This window comes from Schistocerca serialis, chromosome 3 (assembly GCF_023864345.2).
Source record: "Schistocerca serialis cubense isolate TAMUIC-IGC-003099 chromosome 3, iqSchSeri2.2, whole genome shotgun sequence".
NCBI classification, from domain to species: domain Eukaryota; kingdom Metazoa; phylum Arthropoda; class Insecta; order Orthoptera; family Acrididae; genus Schistocerca; species Schistocerca serialis.
Window position 1 is genome coordinate 403,576,141 of NC_064640.1, and position 22,985 is coordinate 403,599,125.

At 43.2% G+C, this 22,985-nt stretch overlaps 1 protein-coding gene across 1 annotated transcript in view; it reads left to right on the forward strand.

The window, feature by feature from the left end:
- LOC126470259 (lysosomal-associated transmembrane protein 4B-like) overlaps positions 1–22,985 on the forward strand; it is a 187,448-nt gene that overhangs the window by 117,236 nt on the left and 47,227 nt on the right. The window contains exons 2-3 of the mRNA XM_050097989.1: positions 17,009–17,173; positions 21,170–21,323. Of these exons, the coding sequence (XP_049953946.1) occupies positions 17,075–17,173; positions 21,170–21,323 (253 nt within the window). The 5' untranslated portion in view covers positions 17,009–17,074. The remainder of the gene's footprint in view (positions 1–17,008; positions 17,174–21,169; positions 21,324–22,985) is intronic.

A 22,985-nucleotide genomic window follows, 5' to 3' on the forward strand; every position in this document is an offset into this window, starting at 1 on the left:
ATGTATATGTTTGAGAATTAACGAAGAATGGACATACTGTATAGTCATCTACCTACATTCGCAATGACACTCGTGAAGTAGAGAAGGGGCAGTTTAGCAATGATACTGAAATTTGGAAGCATGCTGTCGCATCATTGGTCGATGTTGAAATTACTGTAAAAATACTAAAACTGTTTGCACTATCAACTGTGATGCTTATTATTACAGTATGTTGACAGTGTCTTTTTCCATCCCATACGCTGTTGGTTACCACATAATGATTGACTGACATCACTTGTTTGTGATGGAGAAAGAGGTTTGGTGAAGGGGCAACACCTTCTGGGGATGGCTAACACTGAAACAGTGATCGCGTACATGACTGCAATATGAGGAATCAGTCGAAATGGAACTCAGAACCATCAGCTATTCCATCACTGTGACAGATAAGTTTAAATGTAGAGGTCGTCAGTCACCTTCAGACAGCAGTTTGGAAACGCTCCACAACGCCGCCAAACTTCCAGTTTCCTTGTGTTGCAACTGTCTTTTATTTAAAATCATCCATTGTGTGTGATGTGTTATGGTAGCAGAAGTAACAACTTGACTTACACCATGTGACGTCTAGTTTTCTGTGAGAAGTAATGGATCAGAACGTGTTAATGTCAGTTTAGAACCTGACTCAGACCTCGAAATCGTTGAAAAAAAAATGTATGGCAGTGAACAAAGAGTGTTACAGCAGAAACTAATTTTTCAAACAATGACACAGGGTCACAAGGAGTGTCTCTTGCGACTTATAGTATAGTTGTGAGATACGGTCATCTTCCTACAGTACAGGCGATGCAACTTTACACTGGTCTGAGCAATGGATCAATACCTGTATATTTAATAGGATCGTCCAATGTGCTCAATGCCGGCACGCAGACAGTATTGGTTTTCCATATATGGGAGGAGAGAGATGCAATAAAAGTCTTACGGAGTTCTCTATCGGATGAAGCTAATGGAGCTTTTGTAGTTCGTAACTTTTCTCTGTTGGATGCTACAGAATAATGACGATAGCATGTTGGGGTGATAGACGTGAATGGGTCCTGAGGGACGCGGATCTGCTTTGGACTGCAGTATCTTTATGAAGTTTGGGGATGCACCACAATGCAGTAGCAAAATCCTTGTCCTTCTCCCAGTTCCCGTACTGTCTTTTATACTATCTCGTGTTGCAGGAGCAGGCTTCGTTTGATGCTGACCTTACACATCGTACATTGTTGCCGGAGCTACGATAACTTGTTCCCATTTCCACCGAACAGCCAAAACACGGTCCTGTCACACTAACAGTTTACAATGTTCCTGATCATAAACCCGCGGTATTTACTTGAGACGACAATTCCAAATTTTTGTCATTTATGATGTAACAAAAATTCAACGGACATTCCGAAAGAACAGGTACCATATATAAGGTAAGGCTCACCGGCCATTTGACCATCTTCTTCTGTGCAGATGCTCAAACTGTGCCCGAACTCTTATGGGAATCGGCAACAAGCCACGAGTAATGAGTATAATGGGCAGGGGCACTATGAATATAGTGTGGGACAATAAGTTGGGAATGTGGGTCTCACGGGGGGCGTGCCAGAGATAAGCCCCTGCAGTCGCACTGTCCTCTGTGTCCTCAGTGGCTCAGATGGATAGAGCGTCTGCCATGTAAGCAGGAGATCCCGGGTTCGAGTCCCAGTTGGGGCACACATTTTCAACTGTCCCTGTTGACTTATATCAAGGCCTGTATGTAGCTAGGGGTATTGATTTCATTGTAATTTCTTTCTAATGAGCTGCATGGTCACCGATGGTATCTGTTCTTTCGGACAATTACCTACAGTGTTCTGACTGTCTAAAGCATTTAAAGAGTATATTTCCTCTCCATTTCATAATCACCTACTAAAACTAAAACTGAAAACTAAAAACTCCCTCCGAACAGGCCTCGGAAGACTCAACCGTACTGCCCGACCGCCGTGTCACCCTCATTGTCGTCACCAGATGCGGATATGGAGGAGCATGTGGCCAGCATACCTGCCTGCCGTTGTCAGTTTTCGTGACCGAAGCCCTCTCTTCTCCATAAAGTAGCTCCTCAGTTTGCCTCATAAGGGCTGAGTGCACCCCACTTGCCAACTGCGATGGTCATCCATCCAAGTCACAGACGAGCCCAACAGCGCGTAACTTCGGTGGTCCGGCGGGAACCGATGTTACCACTGCATCAAGGCCGTTGCCAATCACCTACTAAATAATACTTAAATATAATTATAATGCTCTAAAACATGAGACGTGAGCACAGAGCACAACCAAATACAATCGAACTGACTAAATACCATTACAGTTAGGGGAGAAGACGTTTTGACAAAATCATTATAGCAATGTAACTACATATTTTCGTAATACGCAAGAAGACTTCATAATGCACGGAATACAGATATACCAAAGACGGAGGTGGGCAAGCTTCCATAAACACACACACACACACACACACACAGAGAGAGAGAGAGAGAGAGAGAGAGAGAGAGAGAGAGAGAGATGAAAGGGTTGAGTTAAAGGCTTTCTCTAAGTCTAAAACTACTATAAACGTGGGTTTGCCTTTCTTTAACCTATCTCCTATGATACGCCTTATGGTAAGTATTACATCACGTGTTCCTACATTTCTTTGGAATCCAAACTGATCTTCCTCAAAATCAGGTTCTACCAGCTTTTCTAATCTTCTGTAACTAATTCGTGTCAGTATTTTACAACCATGACTTATTAAACTAATAGCTCGTTAATACACCTGTGATCACTTGCTTTCTTTGGAATTATCACATTTTTCTTGAAGACTGGGGGTATTTCACCTATCTCATACGTCGTCCACATCAGGTGGAGTAATTTTGTCATGGCTTGCTCTACCAAAGTTATCAGTAGTTCTGATAGAATGCCATCTACTCCACGGGCATTGCTTCGACCTAGGTCCTTCAGAGCTATGTTAAAATCTTCTCGCAGTACCATTCCTCCTATCTCATCTTTGTCCACTTCCTCTTCTCTGTCTATAATACTGTCTTCAAACGAGTTTACCTTTTAAAACTCCTCTAAATATTCCTTGCATCTTTCAATTTTTCCCTTCTTTGCTTAATACTGGTACTGGTTTTCCATCTGAGCTCTTGATATTGATACACCTGCCTCTCTTTTCTCCAAAGATCTCTCTTACTTTCCCATATGCGGAGTCTGTCCTTCCCTTAGTTATACATGCTCCTATAGCCTTGCATTTGCCCTCTACCCATTTCAACTTAGTTATTTTGCACTTTCTGTCATGCTTATTTTTTAGACTGTATTCCTCTTCGCCTGCCTTTTATATTTTCTTCTTTCCCCTACTAAATTCAATAACACCTGTGATTATCAAGTTATCAAGGAGCCCCCCCCCCCCCCCCTCGCAGAACCATGGACCTTGACGAAGTGGGATGGCTTGTGTGCTTCAACGATACGGTTAGTCGTACTGTAGGTGCAAACGCAGTGGAGAGGTACTTATGAAGACACAAGACAAACATGTGGTTCCTGAAGAGGGGTGGTATCCTTTACAGCGGTTGCAAGCGTTAAATGATTGACTGATATGGCCCTGTAACATCGGCGTACATGGTCTTGTTTTATTGGTATTGTAAACAGCTGAAAGCAGGGGAAATTACAGTATAATTTCTTTTCCCGAGAGTGTCCAACTCCACTGAACAGATTAACATCGATGGCATCCTCTTAGATAAAATGTTTTTCATAGGTAAAACCGTCGTCCATTCAGACGGCAGGGAGAACGGTGTGCTGGCTAGATGTCCCTCCATATCCGCATCCGGTGACGCCAATGTCTGAGGGTGATACGGTGGTCGGTCAGTACCGTTGGGTCTCCCAAGGCCTGTTCGGAGGGAGTATTTAGTTTTCAGTTTTAGTTTTAGTAGATGATTATGAAATGGAGAGGAAATATATTCTTTAAATGCTTTAGACAGCCAGGACACTAGTTATGATCGGTAAATATCGCAGCTTTCCCAAAATGTTTGTTTTTGTACGTAACTTCGAGTATGCCTAGATCAAATGAAATAAAAAGCTGTATTAGCCTGATAAAATGTAATAAAAAGCAACAGTATCCTGTCAATATAATTCATTACGTTTTTCTAGACTAGAACATAATGCATTCTCTTGTTGTTCCCTAAAATGACGGTTGGTGAGCTGACTCATTACTGAAAAACTTCTAAACAGGCTTGATGTACATTTTAGACACAGAAACATTGTAAGTTATACCCTTTGCTTATTCTGATGGACATTTTAAACGGAAAATACCACTGTGACACTTGACATGAACAATGTGTGAGTGTTGTTACCTTCTTCCCACTAAAATTGTGCTTGTTATCGTTTGCTTTGTTCATGCTCTGATTTAAACCTAGGATGAAATGCCAACTACCTGCGTAGAGTGCTGTAAATGTTTTCTACAGGTATGTAACAATTTACATGCTGAAATAGCTTGGAGGCCTTTAATTTGAGAGGCCACATTCATGTTTTAGGGATAAACTTGATATCTTTATTGACGGATGTACTGGATATGTGAAGACCTCCATCCCGGATGAACCGTGGACCTTGCCTCTGGTGGGATGGCTTGCGCGCCTCAGCGATACAGATAGCTGTGTCGTAAATGCAACAACAATGGAGGGGTACGTGTAGAGAGGTCAGACAAACATGTGGTTCCTGAACAGGGACAGCAGCCCTTTCAGTAGTTGCAGGGGCAACAGCCTGGATTATTGACTGAGCTGGCCTTGTGACATCAATGATAACGGTCTTGCTGTGCTGGTATTGTGAATAGCTTAAAACAAGGAAAAACTACTGCCGTAATTTTTTTCCTGAGGCATACACCTCTAGTGGATGGTTGAATGATGACGGCATACTCTTGGGTAAAATATTCCGGAGGTAAAAAAACAGTCCCCCATTCGGATCTCCGGGCGCGGACTAGTCGGGAAGATGTCGCCATCAGCAGAAAGAAAACAGGTGTTCTACGGATCGGAGGATGGCTAGAAAATTTAAAATGGGGAATGTGTAAGTTGAAGTTAGATATGTGGGAATTAACGAAGTTTGGTGGCGGGAGCAGCGGACAATAGAAATATCTAAAGTATTGCAGAAAAGACGGAACAAGATTTAAGCATTGACTCGCGACCGACAAGAAAAGACAGCAGAAAATATGTTATACATTCTGTATGTATTGAATTTCCATCGTTCTTCTGAGGCTCGAGGGCTGCAAGGGAGATTTTTTTTTTTCCATGACCTGATTCTGCCACAGTGATTTACGGTCACCACCGTTTCTCTATATCAGCTTTGACCATCGTCTTTCATACGGACAGGAACTGTATTTTTTATGAAATAAGGCTGGACTGGATCAGCATAAGGTCATATTTCAACGGAAAAATGATACAGGCAGACATACGTGGTTTCTGACATTTTGTAACATGGACTCCCAACTGTTGCGTTCAAAATATAGAAGCTAGTTTGTTAATGCAGTTAAGGGAGACGTATAAAAGCAATGACTAATCGTCTGGATGAAAATTTTCACTAAACTAAAGAACAAATGTATTTTTATGTACTGCAAGTAATAATCACATCTTCCCCTATTTCGTCTTCAATTGACACGATTTCACTGTAGTACGAGTTGTCGTCAGCTCCTTTCGATGCAAACAGGAAAACAAATTTTTCGATCAGCCCCTTACGATTTTTTGAGGTAAGTTTTCCAGCATTAAAAGATATTTCTTTTCCCTTCACCGTCCCACGACATTTCTCTGCCAGCACATACTTAACTCACAAGTTTCAATTCTCCCTCACCAAAGTCGGCGTCCAATTCATTCTTACTTCCCCACCACGCTTCATCTACGCTCATACATAGTGATGGTCCAGCAATACTTTGAGATCGAATATCTCCTACCATCTACAGCTGCATAAGTATCTACAGTCCCTGGCCAATTTATTAGACGCACTACGGTTTTTAAGAAAGTTTTGATTTCTGTCTAACGAAATTTGTTTTTTTAATACATAAATTTCGAAAAATGATTGTGTGTAGTCTACTTCATAACTAAGGCGATATAACAAATAAATAAAGTCGTAGAATCTGTTGAAAATATTTTATTTCAGTAATTACAACAAAAATTAAACTATTGTGAAACTGAAAACATTTGTTTTAATATCTTGTTGAGCCACCTTTCGCAGCTACGAGAGCCTTAATACGACGTGGCATGCTATCGATGCACGACTGTGCTGTGTCCTGCATTTGTGGATGGTGATAACACACATGGATAATCCTCTCTAAGAGCTGTGTTTTTGTTGTGATGACATCTTTTGCCACGTCCCTCTTCATTAGTTACCATACATTTTCTGTGGGATTTATGTCGGTACTATTACCTGGCCAGTGGCCGAGCGGCTCTAGGCGCTACCGTCTGGAACCGCTCGACCGCTACGGTCGCAGGTTTGAATCCTGCCTCGGGCATGGATGTGTGTGATGTCCTTAGGTTAGTTAGGTTTAAGTAGTTCTAAGTTCTAGGGGACTGATGATCTCAGAAGTTAAGTCCCATAGTGCTCAGAGCCATATTACCTGGCCAATCACAGAGGCATATTTTGTTCCTTCAGAAAGGGTTTAACTGACGTGGCTGTGTGACAGGGAGCTCCATCCTGCATAAAAATAAATTGTTCCCCATTGGGGAACCATTCTCTGAGCTGTGGTATTAACCGCTTTTGCAGAACTTCCTTGTACTGGTCTTACCTCATTATGCCTTTCAAAATGGCTCTGAGCACTATGGGACTCAACATCTTAGGTCATAAGTCCCTTAGAACTTAGAACTACTTAAACCTAACTAACGTAAGGACATCACACACACCCATGCCCGAGGCAGGATTCGAACCTGCGACCGTAGCAGTCCCGCGGTTCCGGACTGCAGCGCCAGAACCGCTAGACATTATGCCTTTAACCACGTAAAGACGTCCTGTACCCTTGCCACAGGTGACAGACCAAATCATCACCTTAGTTGCGTGACGGTCTGAATAGTGCAGTCGGAATGAAATTTTCCTCCTGTTCGACAGCGCACATAATGAGATTTGTTAGTTAAAATTTCAAACGTTCCTTCATCGCTGAAGCATATCTGTAAAAATCAAAAAACATTATTAATAACACTATGAATAAATGTACCTAGGTTTACCATATCGTAAATAATAATTTTAGAGTTAAATTACCGATCTCCAGAAATCCGCATCCGTATGACACCACTGTTTAGCCCACTTCAGACGCTTTTCGTTCTTATGGCTGTTAACTTTGGTTTCCTAGCAGGTCGACAGGCATTGAAATCAATATCCTTCAACTTTCTGCGAACAGTGCGTTCAGATTCATTCATATTACCCTCTTCCAGTTGAGATTTTATCTGTTTCGTTGTTGCGAATCTGTTTTCTAGGCAAATTCTTTTGCAAAATCTTCGGATGAAAATTGGTCTTCTTCCACATTTATTCTTCCTTCTGGGGCTCAATTTCTCACCTGAATCGATTTTCTTCTATATGTGCCCTACGCTAGCTTCTGACATTTCCAACCTTCGTGAAATTTCCCGATTGGAATACATTTTCGTATTAACGAGGGCTTTAATCTCAGTTTTTCTACGTGGTGAAGTGTCCTTTCTTTTACCCATTTCTAAAGGTCACAATTAGTAATATCTAGCTGTTAAACAATCAACTGTGATGTCGATATTACGAAATTGATAATCAAAGCGAACAAAGTATTACACCAGTTACACGCGGGAACGCCACTGAACAGGTCCTTTCCTGTACGCTATACTCTGCACATTGATACCTACAATAAGTCAACAATCCAATGTCACGTAACAACAATAGATACAAAATTCAACACTGTAATAAGTACCCTGAATAACTGTCATAAATTTTCCTATTAATCGCATTAAATATAGTACTCAACACGTAATATTACAAATAACATTAAAAATGTGCAGAGCGTCTAATAATTTGGCCAGGGACTTTGTACTCCAGAAGACACCTCGTAGTGCATTGTGGAGAGCGCTTCTGGTATCACCGCCTTCACCCAATTTCTCTGTTTCGTTCGCGAATGGCACGTGGGGACATTTAATTTTAAGTAGACCTTCGTACTACCTCTAATGATTCTGACTTTCTCGTTGTGGCCATTTCGTGAGATGTGTATGGAAGGAAGTAATATGTTTATCGACTGTTCCCAGGACGTCTGATACTGGAATTTGTTGAACATCTCCTTAAAGCTCTCGCGCCGAGTAAATGCCGGCACGGTAGCTCAGCGTGTTCGGTCAGAGGGTTAGCTGCCCTCTGTAATAAAAAAACTGAGTTAATGGATCAACGACGAACTGAAACGGGTGTCTTGCGACGTCCGCCCTGAGTAAATACAATGAACGAAACCGAACAAAAAAAAAAAAAAAAAACTGCTGGCACGGTAGCTCAGCGTGTTCGATCAGAGGGTTACGTGCCCTCTGTAATAAAAAAAACTGAGTCAATCGATCAACAACGAACATAAATGGATGTCTTACGCCCCGAGCAGATGCAACGAACAACAGCGAACAAAATGAGATTAATAAAAAAGTAAATGAAGCCGTGAGGAAACACTCCGCTCTTCTCTTCTATTAATCGAATCTGGTAAGGGTCCCAGTTCAGGCGAACATATGTTTTGTAAGCTATTTCTTTGGTGGATGAATTACATTTCCTTAACATCTTTTCCAATGAATCTCGACCTGGCATCTCTTTTTCCAGCAATTTCTTTTATTTAATCACTCTACTTCAGGTCGCTTTGGATGTTTAATTGCAGATATTTACCGGTAGTTACTACTTCCAATGATTTTTCGCCAATAATGTAATCACACAGTAGTGGATTTCTTCCCCTATTTGTGAGCAATAAATTATACACTGAAAGCCAAAAAATTATCACCACTGCCCACCGCGAGACTGAATACCGCCTGGTAGCATTTCAGGTACGTGACTTGGTAAGCAAAGAATATAAGTGGAGCGGAGATGAATGGTAGAATGATTATTCTGGAGCTAATATCGTCTGCAGATGGGGATATCCAGACATAAGCGATCTTGACAGACGTCAAATTGTTATTGTTCAGCGCCTAGGAACAAGAATCTTGGGAACGGCGACATTGGTCGGCTGTTGGGGTGCTGCTGTCGTGAACATCTATGGTAAGTGACTGAAGGACGGTGAAACCTGAGTAAGCGACGAAGTGTTGGACGTCTACCCCACACCGCAGAACGTGGAGGTCGGAGGCTCGCCCTCTCCATAAAGCAGGATAGGCGCGATCCACCTCAAATCTGACGACAGAGTACAGTGGTGGTGCAGACTCAAGGCAGTGTTTAGGAGCACACCGTTCAGCGCTCATTGAACATGGAGTTCCGATGCACGTGACGTCTCCGTGTATCCATGATGACCCAACGACAGCGTCAATTACGACTCCAGTAGGCACGACATAATCGAGACTTAATTGATCAATGGACATGTGTCAACTGATAAGACGAATCATGTTTCTTGTTACACCAAGTCGACGGTCGCGTCCTGGCAGACGGTCAACCAGGCGAATAGCTGCTCGAAATATCCAGCGCACCACTGACGCAGCCTTGCAGAGCAGTAGCACGCGATAGGGGACATTCATCTGGGATTCCTTGGGATCTGTGGTAGTAACAGGAGGTACCATGAGCGCTGTGGACTACATGAACATTATTACGAACCACCTGCGTCCCTCCATGCTTGAATGTCTTCCCCCACAGTGAAACGCTTTCCAAGAAGATAACTGTCCGTGTCACAAAGCCAGAATCGTGCAACAGTGTTTTGAGGAACATTGACTTTTTGGCTATCAAATTTGCCTGATATGAACCCGATAGATCACATACGGGTAGCTATTAGGCGCCCGATCCGCGCCCACAAATCGCTGGCTCGTAATTTACGAGAATGACGTGACCTGTTCGTAGACATCTGGTACCGTATACTTCATCTTATATGTCGGGTAAAAGTCAGATAACCAGCCCCACATACTGGCCTTGACGGGTCATTTAATACTGACGACCCGCTGTGTCACTCTCTGCCAATAGCGTCAGTCGGATGTGGTACAGAGTGGCATAGAGTCAGCACACTGGTCTGGCGACCGTTGTCAGTTTCGCAGAACTTGGATCCGCTACTTATCATTCAAATCTTTCCTCAGTTGGAATTAAGAGACTGAGTGCAACTCATTCAAGTTTCTCACGAAGGAAAAATCCTTAGCAGTAACGGGAACGGAACCCACGGTGCTGTCTCGATATTATAAACTTTCTCTAAAATAAATCACAATCTCTCGAAGATCCAAAGACACACACAGGAAATACCTATTAGATTTAAACCAATGAAATCTACATGGGATTTCTGAATACAAGGAAAGATAAATCTTCAGAGTCAAAGCAGAGGATCCAAAATTAAGTATTCTGAGAGCAGAACTCAATGGCCGAAAATGAATACTTCTGGTGGTACGAGATTTCGAATGATCAACATGTGTGAGCGAGTGTTTCTAAACTACTTTCGTTTCTGCATCGTTGATGGCAGTACTTAGAAAAACAACACACAATCATCTTTGATATGTTCATGGTGGGATTTTTTTATGATGGCATTACATGAAATCGCTGGTGTATGGAACCTGCAGTAGAAACTGAAGCGGAGCTGGCTGTTAGGGTCTCAGCTGCCTGTCTTACTGTACGACAGATAAAGTCTTTTCTGCGCTATTGTAATGCTTGCATAGAAACTAACTGTCGACCCTTTACACAGATGCTACGAGATTATAAACGATATCGGAATTGAAAAACAACTGCTATCACTTAGTAGCGGAAAAGCATCCGGACCAGACGAGATACCCTTAAGATTCTACAGTGATTATGCTAAAGAACTTGCCCCCTTTCTATCAGCAATTTATCGTAGATCGCTGGAAGAACGTAAAGTACCTAGCGACTGGAAGAAAGCGCAGGTCGTTCCCATTTTCAAGAAGGGTCATAAATCAGATGCGAATAATTATAGGCCTATTTCGCTTACGTCAATCTGTTGTAGAATAATGGAACATGTTTTGTGTTCTCGTATTATGACGTTCTTAGATAATACAAATCTCCTTCATCATAACCAACATGGATTCCGCAAACAGAGATCATGTGAAACTCAGCTCGCCCTATTTGCCCAAGAAATTCACAGTGCCGTAGACACTGGCGAGCAGATTGATGCCGTATTCCTGGACTTCAGGAAGGCATTTGATACGGTTCCGCACTTACGTTTAGTGAAAAAAATACGAGCTTACGGAATATCGGACCAGGTTTGTGATTGGATTCAGGATTTCCTAGAAGAAAGAACACAACATGTCATTCTTAACGGTTCAAAATCTGCAGATGTAGAGGTAATTTCGGGAGTACTGCAGGGAAGCGTGATAGGACCTTTATTGTTTACAATATACATAAATGACTTAGTTGACAACATCGGTAGCTCCGTGAGGCTATTTGCAGATGACACGGTTGTCTACAAGAAAGTAGCAACATCAGAAGACTCGTACGTACTCCAGGAGGACCTGCAGAGGATTAATGCATGGTGCGACAGCTGGCAGCTTTCCCTAAACGTAGATAAATGTAATATAATGCGCATACATAGGGGCAGAAATCCATTCCAGTACGATTATGCCATAGGTGGTAAATCATTGGAAGCGGTAACGACCGTAAAATACTTAGGAGTTACTATCCGGAGCGATCTGAAGTGGAATGATCACATAAAACAAATAGTGGGAAAAGCAGGCGCCAGGTTGAGATTCATAGGAAGAATTCTAAGAAAATGTGACTCATCGACGAAAGAAGTAGCTTACAAAACGCTTGTTCGTCCGATTCTTGAGTATTGCTCATCAGTATGGGACCCTTACCAGGTTGGATTAATAGAAGAGATAGACATGATACAGCGAAAAGCAGCGCGATTCGTCATGGGGACATTTAGTCAGCGCGAGAGCGTTACGGAGATGCTGAACAAGCTCCAGTGGCGGACACTTCAAGAAAGGCGTTACGCAATACGGAGAGGTTTATTATCGAAATTACGAGAGAGCACATTCCGGGAAGAGATGGGCAACATATTACTACCGCCCACATATATCTCGCGTAATGATCACAACGAAAAGATCCGAGAAATTAGAGCAAATACGGAGACTTACAAGCAGTCGTTCTTCCCACGCACAATTCGTGAATGGAACAGGGAAGGGGGGATCAGATAGTGGTACAATAAGTACCCTCCGCCACACACCGTAAGGTGGCTCGCGGAGTATAGATGTAGATGTAGATGTAGATAAGGCGTAGGTTGTTTGCGTAAATAAGAAACTACATTTCCTTACTTCAGAGTACTCGGTTCATAGTCGTCTACCACCTGCGTAATTTCGACCCAAAAAGTTTGGGGCATACTACATTATGGTATCATCTTTTGCGCTGCACGTGTAAACAGGACGTCGTAGAAGTAGTGCCACTAATAGTTGTAGGTAAACACTTATTTTTCTTTCTTCTAGGCACAATCACAGAATATGATTTTAATCGTGAGTTTCAGCCATACTTTGGTTATATCCAGAAATTGTAAGTCTTAGGAAACATTTTGTGAACAGGGTCTCCTTGACATGCGTTTTCGCGACACTATTTGTCAAATGCTGTGTGAAACTTACTATTTCTGAAGATGACTAGCGTACACCTGAAACAGGTTACTTTTAAAAGCATGTCTTGAGACTGTGTCTAGAAGAAATAAAAACAGTTGCGAAACACATGTCAAACAGTTTCCTCCATACACAGAATTTCGTATTTTCATTGGTAATTGAGTTGGACTCAGCGGGGCACTTAGGACGTTTCAGTGTATAAGAAAACATGTGAGTACATATCATAGCATTCCAAAGCATAAACGAGTTGATAAAAATAAGTGTGAAGTATATTAGTGTGGGGTGAGAAAGAGGGAAAAACCTGTGAGGCTGTGTTACCAACTTGGCGGCCATTTTAAAGGCCGCCATCTTGGGTGGAACTCACAATTTTCAAATGGAAAGTGTGTCGTGTGATATATCACACAGCACACAGATATATCTTACATCTGAATATAGATTTAATCAGTCTGGAGTTAAGACTAATGTTTTCCCTGACGTAAAAGCTGATAGCGTTAACAGAAAGCGAACTTACTGAGATCGTCCTGATGTTAGGAGATGGGACGACCAGTGTTATAGCAGAGGATTTCAATTAACGCTAACCAGATAGACCACCCGGTACCCACAGTGCGATGCTGAAACATCTCGGATCAACAGCTGTTCCAGTATCGTTCAGTAAGAGTCAGAGCACGGTACTCGATCTATTTCGCAGGACATTTAGGTCAGCTGTACATCTAAAAGAGAATTTTGGCCACACGTAAATGGTACCCTTAAAAATTGCAAATGTTATAACATCCCTCGGACAAACCGGACTGTCGGTTTCAGTTTGCAGTATGGGCGACATTCGAGCTACACAAGAACCATCGTTTTCCTTGTGATGTAGTGTTTATGGCTGAGCTACTTTAAATGTCAAGAGAGAGGTAAATAAACAGAATCACCGATACTCGTCAGATACCAACCATAAGTATATGGATCTACGGAAGGTTGTTGGCACATCGGAAGTAATAGTTTGGCGTGTAATTTGGGGTTTTCGAATTGGTGGGCCCCTCTTCCTCCAGAATACATACGCAACTGTCCATTATGTTCAGTAGTTATACGAAGATGTGCTAATATCTGAAGAACGGACGTTTCTAACTTCCTTTCAGCATGGTACTGCATCACCTCATTATGGGCTAGCTGTCCGGGCTTACCTGGATACCTACTTTCCCCAGACATTGACAGGTGGTAGGCGTCTGGTGGAGTGGCCAGCACGTTCCTCGGATTTCGGTCCATTAGATTCCTATTTCAAGGTAATCGTGTATGCGGTGAACAACAGAAACCCTGGACATCCCAGGAAGCTGATTGTTTATGCTTGTGATCACATTCCGGTAAGTGTGTTACAACAACAACCTTACAAGGTGCTGGACGTCGCGCACATTATGTGTTCTTTATTTGTTATCACTAGCATTTATCTTACTCTGTACAAAATACAGAACAAATAAAACCATGCTGAAATGAAAGACCCCATCGTTTTTACGATGTGGCAGTGCCTGTGTTATTAAGAAGAACGATGCAATGCGGTGACTACAACCGTTATGAAATACATGAAATGTATTCGCAGTTGCGAATAGGAACAACTATCAGCCGTGCAAGGGAATGACGCCAATGAAAATTTGTGCTGGACCAGGACTCGAGCCTGGATTTCTCGCTTTACTCGAGAGGTCGTCTTAACCACTTTGGCTGTCCGTGCACGACTCACAGCAGGACCCAAACTTCCATATCTCGTCGTTCTGCCGCCCAACCTGCAGTCGTACACATATGTAATTCTCATACAGAAGAGTACATGTTAACTGAAAGTCGCTGCCTGGTATCGGAGGACAAATACACTACTGGCCATTAAAATTGCTGCACCAAGAAGAAATGCAGATGATAAACGGTTGTTCATTGGACAAATAAATTATACTAGAACTGACATGTGATTAGATTTTCACGCAATTTGGGTGCATACATCCTGAGAAATCAGTACCCAGAACAACCACCTGTGGCCGTAATAACGACCTTGATAAGACTCGGCATTGACTGAAACAGAGCTTCGATGGCGTGTACATGTACAGCTGCCCATGCAGTTTCTTCACGATACCACAGTTCATCAAGAGTAGTGACTGACGTACTGTGACGAGCCAGTTGCTCGGCCACCATTGACCAGACGTTTTCAGTTGGTGAGAGATCTGGAGCATGTGCTGGCCAGGGCAGCAGTCGAACATTTTCAGTATCCAGAAAGGCCCTGCAACATTCGGTCATGCATTATCCTGCTGAAATGTAGGGTTTCACAGGGATCGAATGAAGGGTAGAGCCACGGGTCGTAACACATCTGAAATGTAACGTGCACTGTTCAAAGCGCCGTCAATGCGAACAAGAGGTCACCGAGACGTGTAACCAATGGCACCCCATACCATCACGCCAGTATGGCGATGACGAATACACGCTTCCAATGTGTGTTCACCGAGATGTCGCCAAACACGGACGCGACCATCGTGATGCTGTAAACAGAACCTGGATTCATCCGAAAAAATGACGTTTTGCCGTTCGTGCACCCAGTTCGTCGTTGAGTACACCACTGCAGGCGCTCCTATCTGTGATGCAGCGTCAAGGGTAACCGTAGCCATGGTCTCCGAGCTGATAGTGCATGCTGCTGCAAACGTCGTCGAACTGTTCGTGCAGATGGTTGTTGTCTTGCAAACGTCCCCATCTGTTGACTCAGGGATCGAAACGAGGCTGCATGATCCGTTACAGCCATGCGGATAAGATGCCTGTCATCTCGACTGCTAGTGATACGAGGCGGTTGGGATCCAGCACAGCGTTCCGTATTACCCTCCTGAATCCATCAATTCCATATTCTGCTAACAGTCATTGGATCTCGACCAACGCGAGCAGCAATGTCGCGATACGATAAACCGCAATCGCGATAGGCTACAATCCGACCTGTACCAAAGGCGGAAACATGATGGTACGTATTTCTCCTCCTCACACGAGGCATCACAACAACGTTTCACCAAGCAACGCCGGCCAACTGCTGTTTGTGTATGAGAAAACGGTTGGTAACTTTCCTCATGACAGCACGTTGTAGGTGTCGCCACCGGAGCCGACCTTGTGTAAATGCTCTGGAAAGCTAAGCATTTGCATATCACAGCATCTTCTTCCTGTCGGTTAAATTTCGCGTCTGTAACACGTCATCTTCGTGGTGTAGCAATTTTAATGGCCAGTAGTGTACAATACTGCAGTGCCTGTGTTGTTAACAGTAACGATGCAACGTTCCTTCGGACGTGCATACATGAATGCAAGAGACATGGAAGTTTGCATGTGGCCGTGGGTCGTGAATGGATATTCAAAGTTGTTCAGGCGACCGCTCACGTATAAATGCGGGCTCGAGTCCTGGTCCACCACAAATTTTCATTGCCGTCATTCCTTCATACAGTTAAAGGCTGTTCGTATTCGCAAATGCGAATACATTTCATGTAATTCATGTATCATCGTTTTTCCTGCGTAAACCTCTATCCGTTTGCTGTATCACAGGACCCGTTTTCCAAACAAAAATTACAAGTAGCATCCAGAATGGTGGCTTCCAAAATGGTCACTACGTTAGTAATATAGCCTCACAGATTCCCCGCCCCCCCCCCCCCCCCTCTTCCATCTCATGCTACTCTATCCGTTTGCTATATCACAGGACCCGTTTTCCAAACAAAAATTACAAGTAGCATCCAGAATGGTGGCTTCCAAAATGGTCACTACGTTGGTAATATAGCCTCACAGATTCCCCCCCCCCCCCCCTCTTCCATCTCATGCTACTCTATCCGTTTGCTATATCACAGGACCCGTTTTCCAAACAAAAATTACAAGTACCATCCAGAATGGTGGCTTCCAAAATGGTCACTACGTTGGTAATATAGCCTCACAGATTCCCCCCCCCCCCCTCCCCTCTTCCATCTCATGCTACTTGTCTTTAAATTTGCCGCGCGGGATTAGCCGAGCGGTCTCAGGCGCTGCAGTCATGGACTGTGCGGCTGGTCCCGGCGGAGGTTCGAGTCCTCTCTCGGGCATGAGTGTGTGTGTTTGTCCTTAGGATAATTTAGGTTAAGTAGTGTGTAAGCTTAGGGACTGATGACCTTAGCAGTTAAGTCCAATAAGATTTCACACACATTTGAACATTTTTTGTCTTTAAATTTCTTTTAAGTTTATAATTGTGGTTCCGTACTTACAGACTAGCCTGTATTTTAGTAATAGTGCTAACAATCGTCTTTTTAATTGCGTAGGTCTCCAGATCATCGCTACCGTCTCTAACCGTACTCTGTGTTTGCTTTGTGTTCCAGAGCGAATAGAAGAGGACGAGACGAAAGCACAGAAAACTACGCTGGTGATCCAGAAAGCAGTTAGTAATGACGGTGCGAACCCAGGCAAACACCATGATGCTGGCAGACTGCTGCTGCGGCTGCTCACTGCGCACGGGAACCATCCTCATAGCGCTCTGGTACCTGGTCAGTCTCTCAGCGAACATTCCTTTCTATCTTCTGCAGAGTAAAATAACGCTGAAAAAAATATTAGATCTCCTGCCTAGTGTGAGAGGTTGCCTCCATTATTTGTTCGAAAAAATGGGGGAATGTAGCTGACATTTAATGTTAGGTTCCATCGTAGGGGTGTAGTCGAATGTCGTGCTTGTCTAAGGCGACTGTCTGGGGTAAGCAGCGTATCCGGTTTAGAATGGCTATCTAGCATAAATTTGCACTTGCGCAAAAAATTCATCACGCTCAAGTTCAAAATTTCTTGCTCATTTTCAGTGATACCATTCTATGTATTTCATCATTGATGCATCCAATGCAGTTCTTTAAATTTCATGGGTATAAACTCTTACGTCAGGATAAGTCTTCAATATCTCAGCACTCTAAATGTAAGGCTCCCAAACACCATATCGTTTCCAACGATGTGCGATGTGCTTTTCTTGTAAAAAGGAAGCCCAGATAGGCTCAGTGGGCAACTTTTGGCCCCGTCGTAGCTTCAGTAGGTCCGCACCGCCAGATACTCGCACAGTCAACATAGTTACCATGGGATGTGGAATCTTTTGAAGTCTAAATCACAGATGATTCTCGGTGAAGATGTACATGTCCAGGTGGGTTAAAGTGCATCCCACTCTTTGTTAAAAGCGCTAACATTTGTTAAATTACACACACTGTGAGAACCCTCATCTGGCTATTTACAGCTCTCTCTTGTGATGGGTTTAACAGTGGTTTGTGTGCGTGTGTGTGTGTGTGTGTGTGTGTGTGTGTGTGTGTGTTTGTGTGTGTGTGTGTGTGTTTGAGTTTGAGAGAGAAAGAGAGACTACATGCGTTAGTGACTTTAAGAGAGAATGGTAACAGTTGTAATTATTACTCTAACACTAGCAGGACAAAATAAACGAGTAAACGTTTAGTGTGCGCGATAGTAATACTGAAATTCTAATATAATATGTAGTGGTCTGAAAGCAAATAACAATCAGAGAAATCGATAATTCAATTAGATATCGAGTTCTGGAAGATCACTGTACAGATGCAGGTTAGCAACTCAAAACTCCTCGTCGTTCAAAAATGAAAACAATGGCTCCGAAACGCCCCATAATTTTGTCCTCCGTGATGCTGGGTCATCGCGAGAAGACCATGGCGGTTCTGCATCCGGAATCCATGCGCTTCTAGTGATACGAGATAAATTACTTAATTTACTCCACCACTGATTGGGAAGGAGACGTTTACTAACGAATCCAATTCAATTCTCAGCATTGTTTCATTTGTGAAATGGGCTGAAGGAAAAAGAAACCTGACACCAAGGAGGAGTTATGCAACATAAACGAAAGTTTGTAGGCGTGTTTCTAGGCACATCTGAAGGATTATGTAGATTCACATTTCCCGCCAGTCGCATAACAGTGGCGCTAGTAGAGCCACAGTGAGGATGCAAATTCACTTTTCTTTAAATACGTGCTGTATCGATCTTGGGTGTTGGTTACCTTTGAGACTGGACGTCATAAGCTGATGTTCAGAAACATTCTATAGTCCGTCCACTGAAACAATAAACGTACGCAGCTAACAGTAAATGTATTATTTCTAACTGGTTCCTTGTAACTTCCGCAGAAATCTCTACCTATGCAAAAGAAGGTAACAGCTGAAAGCTATTAGGTTAAGATCCACATAAATCTTAGTTGCGTACTTTCCTCGACAGGAAAATATTTAAGTTTAACACATTCACTGTTTACATACTTTACCAAATCTGCGAGGGCTATTGGGAAAGTAAGTTCCGATCGGTTGCGAAATGGAAACCACTGTTAAAATAAGAAATGTTTTGTTTGCAGCAGTTAGCTACACCTTCCAGCCACTTCTCTACATAGTCACTTCTCCGACTTAGACATTAGTCTTAGCGTCGTACCAACTTTCCAATTTTCCAATGCCCTCGTCAAGTCGCCTGTGCTTTCCGTCAGTTCTCTACGCTGATCTACAGCTCATTATCTGTGCCAAAACGTTGGCTTCACAGCCTACAGTTCATGGCAGCAGAGGTGAAACTGACTGGGAGCCAATTACGGGCTGTATTATGGGTGATCAAACACTTCCATCGAAAATGCTGCAGAAACATCTTCATTGCCCGTACAGAGGGCGGCTGAGAACTGTCACGAAGCAAGAACATCATGACAGTTATATTATGTGGACTGAATGACATCAGGTGAAATCTCTCACCGGACCCTCATACTTGGAGGGAGACACTATTTTCTACGCATCTTTCCATGCTCACCGTGCACTCAGAACTGAAAAGAGCGACGTGACGCGATCGTCGGGCATACTAGAGGCGCCGTCCGACACATAGGAGGGGCGGTCGAAAAGTTCCAAACCGTGATAGTTACCGTAATGTCTCACACAAACAACACCTCCTTTTATGGTGACCCTTAGTTTTGCTGCTAGGATGCGTTGTATACCGTAGCGTAAGCAAAATGGCGAATATCGAGAGAATCAAGACCGTGCTGTGATTGAATATCTTCATTTGAAGTGAATGACGCCCAAGGAAATTGCAGAAGACATGCGGAATACACTTAAGGACAGTGCTCCGTCTTTTGCAACAGCTAAAAACTCGGTGTCCGACTTTAAAAGTGGGGAAGATGGGCCAAGGAGGGAAAGGCCTGTCAACCGTTGCCACTGATGAAACAGTGACTGCAATTCGCGATACGATTTTGCAGGATCATCGATCAACATTCCAGCAAGTTGAAACGACATTTGGAATCTCCCATGGCCGTGCTCGTGGCATGGTTGTGGATATTTTGCGAATACAGAAAGTTTATCTCGGTGTTGTGAAGAAATCGTCCGCCAATTTGAAGGAGATGAAGACTGCTCTCTCGCAAGGTATGTGACAATGGACAAAATGTGAATTCACCACTTTGATCCTGAGACAAAACAACAGTCACAACAATGGAAACATCCTTCATCCCCTACCCAAAAAAGTTCCGGGTGAAAAAATCAGTCGGTAAGGTGATGACATCGGTCGTCTGGGATGAACAAGGGTATGGTGGATTACTTTCAAATGGGCGTAACTATAAATGCATCATACTACTGCACTTTCCTGAGCCGTTTCAGAGAAGAGATAAAGAAAAAAAGGCGCAGAAAATTGGCGAGCGCAGTTTTTTTGCGTCAGGACAACGCACCGGCGCACAAGTCCTCGCAACGCTGGAAATTCTGCGTAACTGCGGGTTCGAATTGTTACGTCATCCACCATATTCTCCAGATTTGGCTCCATCAGACTTTTATTTTCACAAACCTAACAAAATATCTCAAAGGACAATGATGATGCAGTGATTGATGCTATGAACGCTTGGTTGGACTCGAATTCGAAGACCTTTTATTTGGATGGTTTTGCAGAAGTTATCTGAGCGTGCCCGAAAGTATACTACTGTACAGGGGTATTATATTGATAAATAAATTCTTATTATGAAATTTCTGTCATTCTTTATTTGTTAGGCTAGAAACTTATCGACCCCCCCCCCCCCCCTTCGTATGTGCAAAGCTTCACCGGACTTACACAATGTTTCAATTTCATAACCGATCGGAACCTACTTTCCAAACAGCTCTCGTATTACACAACGAAGATACACAGGAAGACAAATATTTCGACATCATTGGTTTCCCAGAAGCATTGCACCTGAGCTAAACACCGGAATTGCCAATTGGTAAAGGATCAATGCCTCCGAAACGAGGCACAATTAAAAAATTAAACTAAAATTTTAGTGGCTGGTTACGTTGCATTTTTATTTATATTGAAATCAAATAGTATCGGAAACGTCATGGCAAACATGCGTATATGTAGAGAAAATGTCTCTAATTATACAGAAAACTTAAGCTCCAGTTTCTTCCTATCTTCCTGTGTCCAGAGAGTTTCTATTTGGCTTACACTCAGCGTGTGAGATATTACCGATACTTCATACACCATTCACATAAAATGAATAACCCTACGAAATACTGTGCCGGCAGGCAGCCAGCCTGGTGCAGCTGGCGACAATGGCGTACCGGTTACACACAGGGGACTACATGGGTGGAGCCAACGACCAGACGCTGCAGCGCATGTTCAGCAGTGACTCCAACTCGCTGCTGCCGCACCCCTACCTGGACACCGTCGAGATCATGTGTAAGTGCCACCTACCTGCAAAGCCACTGTACTCTCTCTAATAATAAGGAACCATAAAGAATCCAAAACTAAAAAGAATGAGCACGCACTGCAACATACGTTCAGCACTGCCCCCAGCTTGCTGTAGCTGCACTCCTACCTGGACTTCGTGGAAATTATGTGTGAGTCCCACCTACCTGCAAGCCATTCTACTCCCATTAATAATAGAGAAACACACAGACTCCAAAACTAAATAACAAAGAGCACACACTGCAGCACATATTCACCACCGAACTAACTTGACGCTGCAACACTCACTGAGTGGAGTTAATTTGTAAGTTCCATCTATCTGAAAATCCACTCTACTCTCTGCAATAATAGATAACCACACAGAATAACGAAGAGCGCACACTGCAGCATATGTTCAACACTGAGCCCAGCTCGCTGCTGTCACACACATATCTGGACTCTGTCGAAATCATGTGTAAGTCCTACCTAGCTGTAAAGCCACCATACTCTCAGTAATAATAGAGAGCCACACAGAATCAAAAACTAAATAACAACGAGACCTCACTACAGCACTTACTCAGCAATGAGACCAACTCACTGCTGTTACACCCCCACCTGTACTCCATTGATATTATGTGTGAGTCCCACCTAGCTGAAAAGCCCAACTGTACTCTTTGTAATAACGGAAAACCACACTGAATTCTAAACTACGTAATGCCTGTTCACCACAGAGAGCGACTTTCTGCTGCTGCATCCCTATCTGGACGTATCTACATGCAAATCTATAGTCTACAAGCCACCTTACGTTGTGTGGCGGGAGATACTTGATACATCACAATTATTTTCGCCCCTCCTCTGTTCAACTCGTCAGTGGTGTGTGGGAAGAACGACTGCAGGTAAGCGTCTGTACTAGCTCTAATTTTCTCGTTGTGGTGATTACGCGAGACTTACGTGCGAGGATGTAATATATTTCTCGACTCTTCTTGGAATTTCAACAGAAATCTTCTCTGTGATGGACGATGCCTTTTCTGTAGCCTCTGCCATTGTATATTGCTGAACATCTCGGTAACTTTCTCGCACTTACTAAACGAACATACGACGAAACGCGCCGCACTTAGTTGGATCTCCTATTTCTATCGAGTTGTAATACGCCAGGAAGTTTAAAATCAGCGCACATTCCCAAGCAAAGTGAAAATTCGTTCTGAAAACAATCCCCCAGGCTGTGAGTAAGCTATTTCTCCATGACATCATTTCTTCCACCAGTAATAGTCTCGCAAGGTATGCAGAAAAACTTCTGTGAAGTTTGGAAGGTAGGAGATAAGTACTGGCGAAAGTAAAGGCGTGAGGGGATGTCGTGAGCCGTGCTTGGATGGCTCTCCGGCGAAAAGCAAAGGCCCCAGTCCGGCACACAGTTTTAATCTGCCAGGAAGTTTCACGTGCTGGTCTTTCTGCATATCACGTTTTGTGGAAGTGGGAGGTTTTGCGACTATAGAAATGGAAGCTACGTTTCGATGTAGTGAAATAGAAGGAGGGTTGGGGTTTAATGTCTCGTCGACGTCGAGCAAACGAGAGCGTAACTTACCCATTATTTAATGCAACGTTCCACAGGTATGAATGTCCTGCGGCTTGCGTGTAAGATAAAATACACTCTGAATTTTCAGCCACATAATTTCT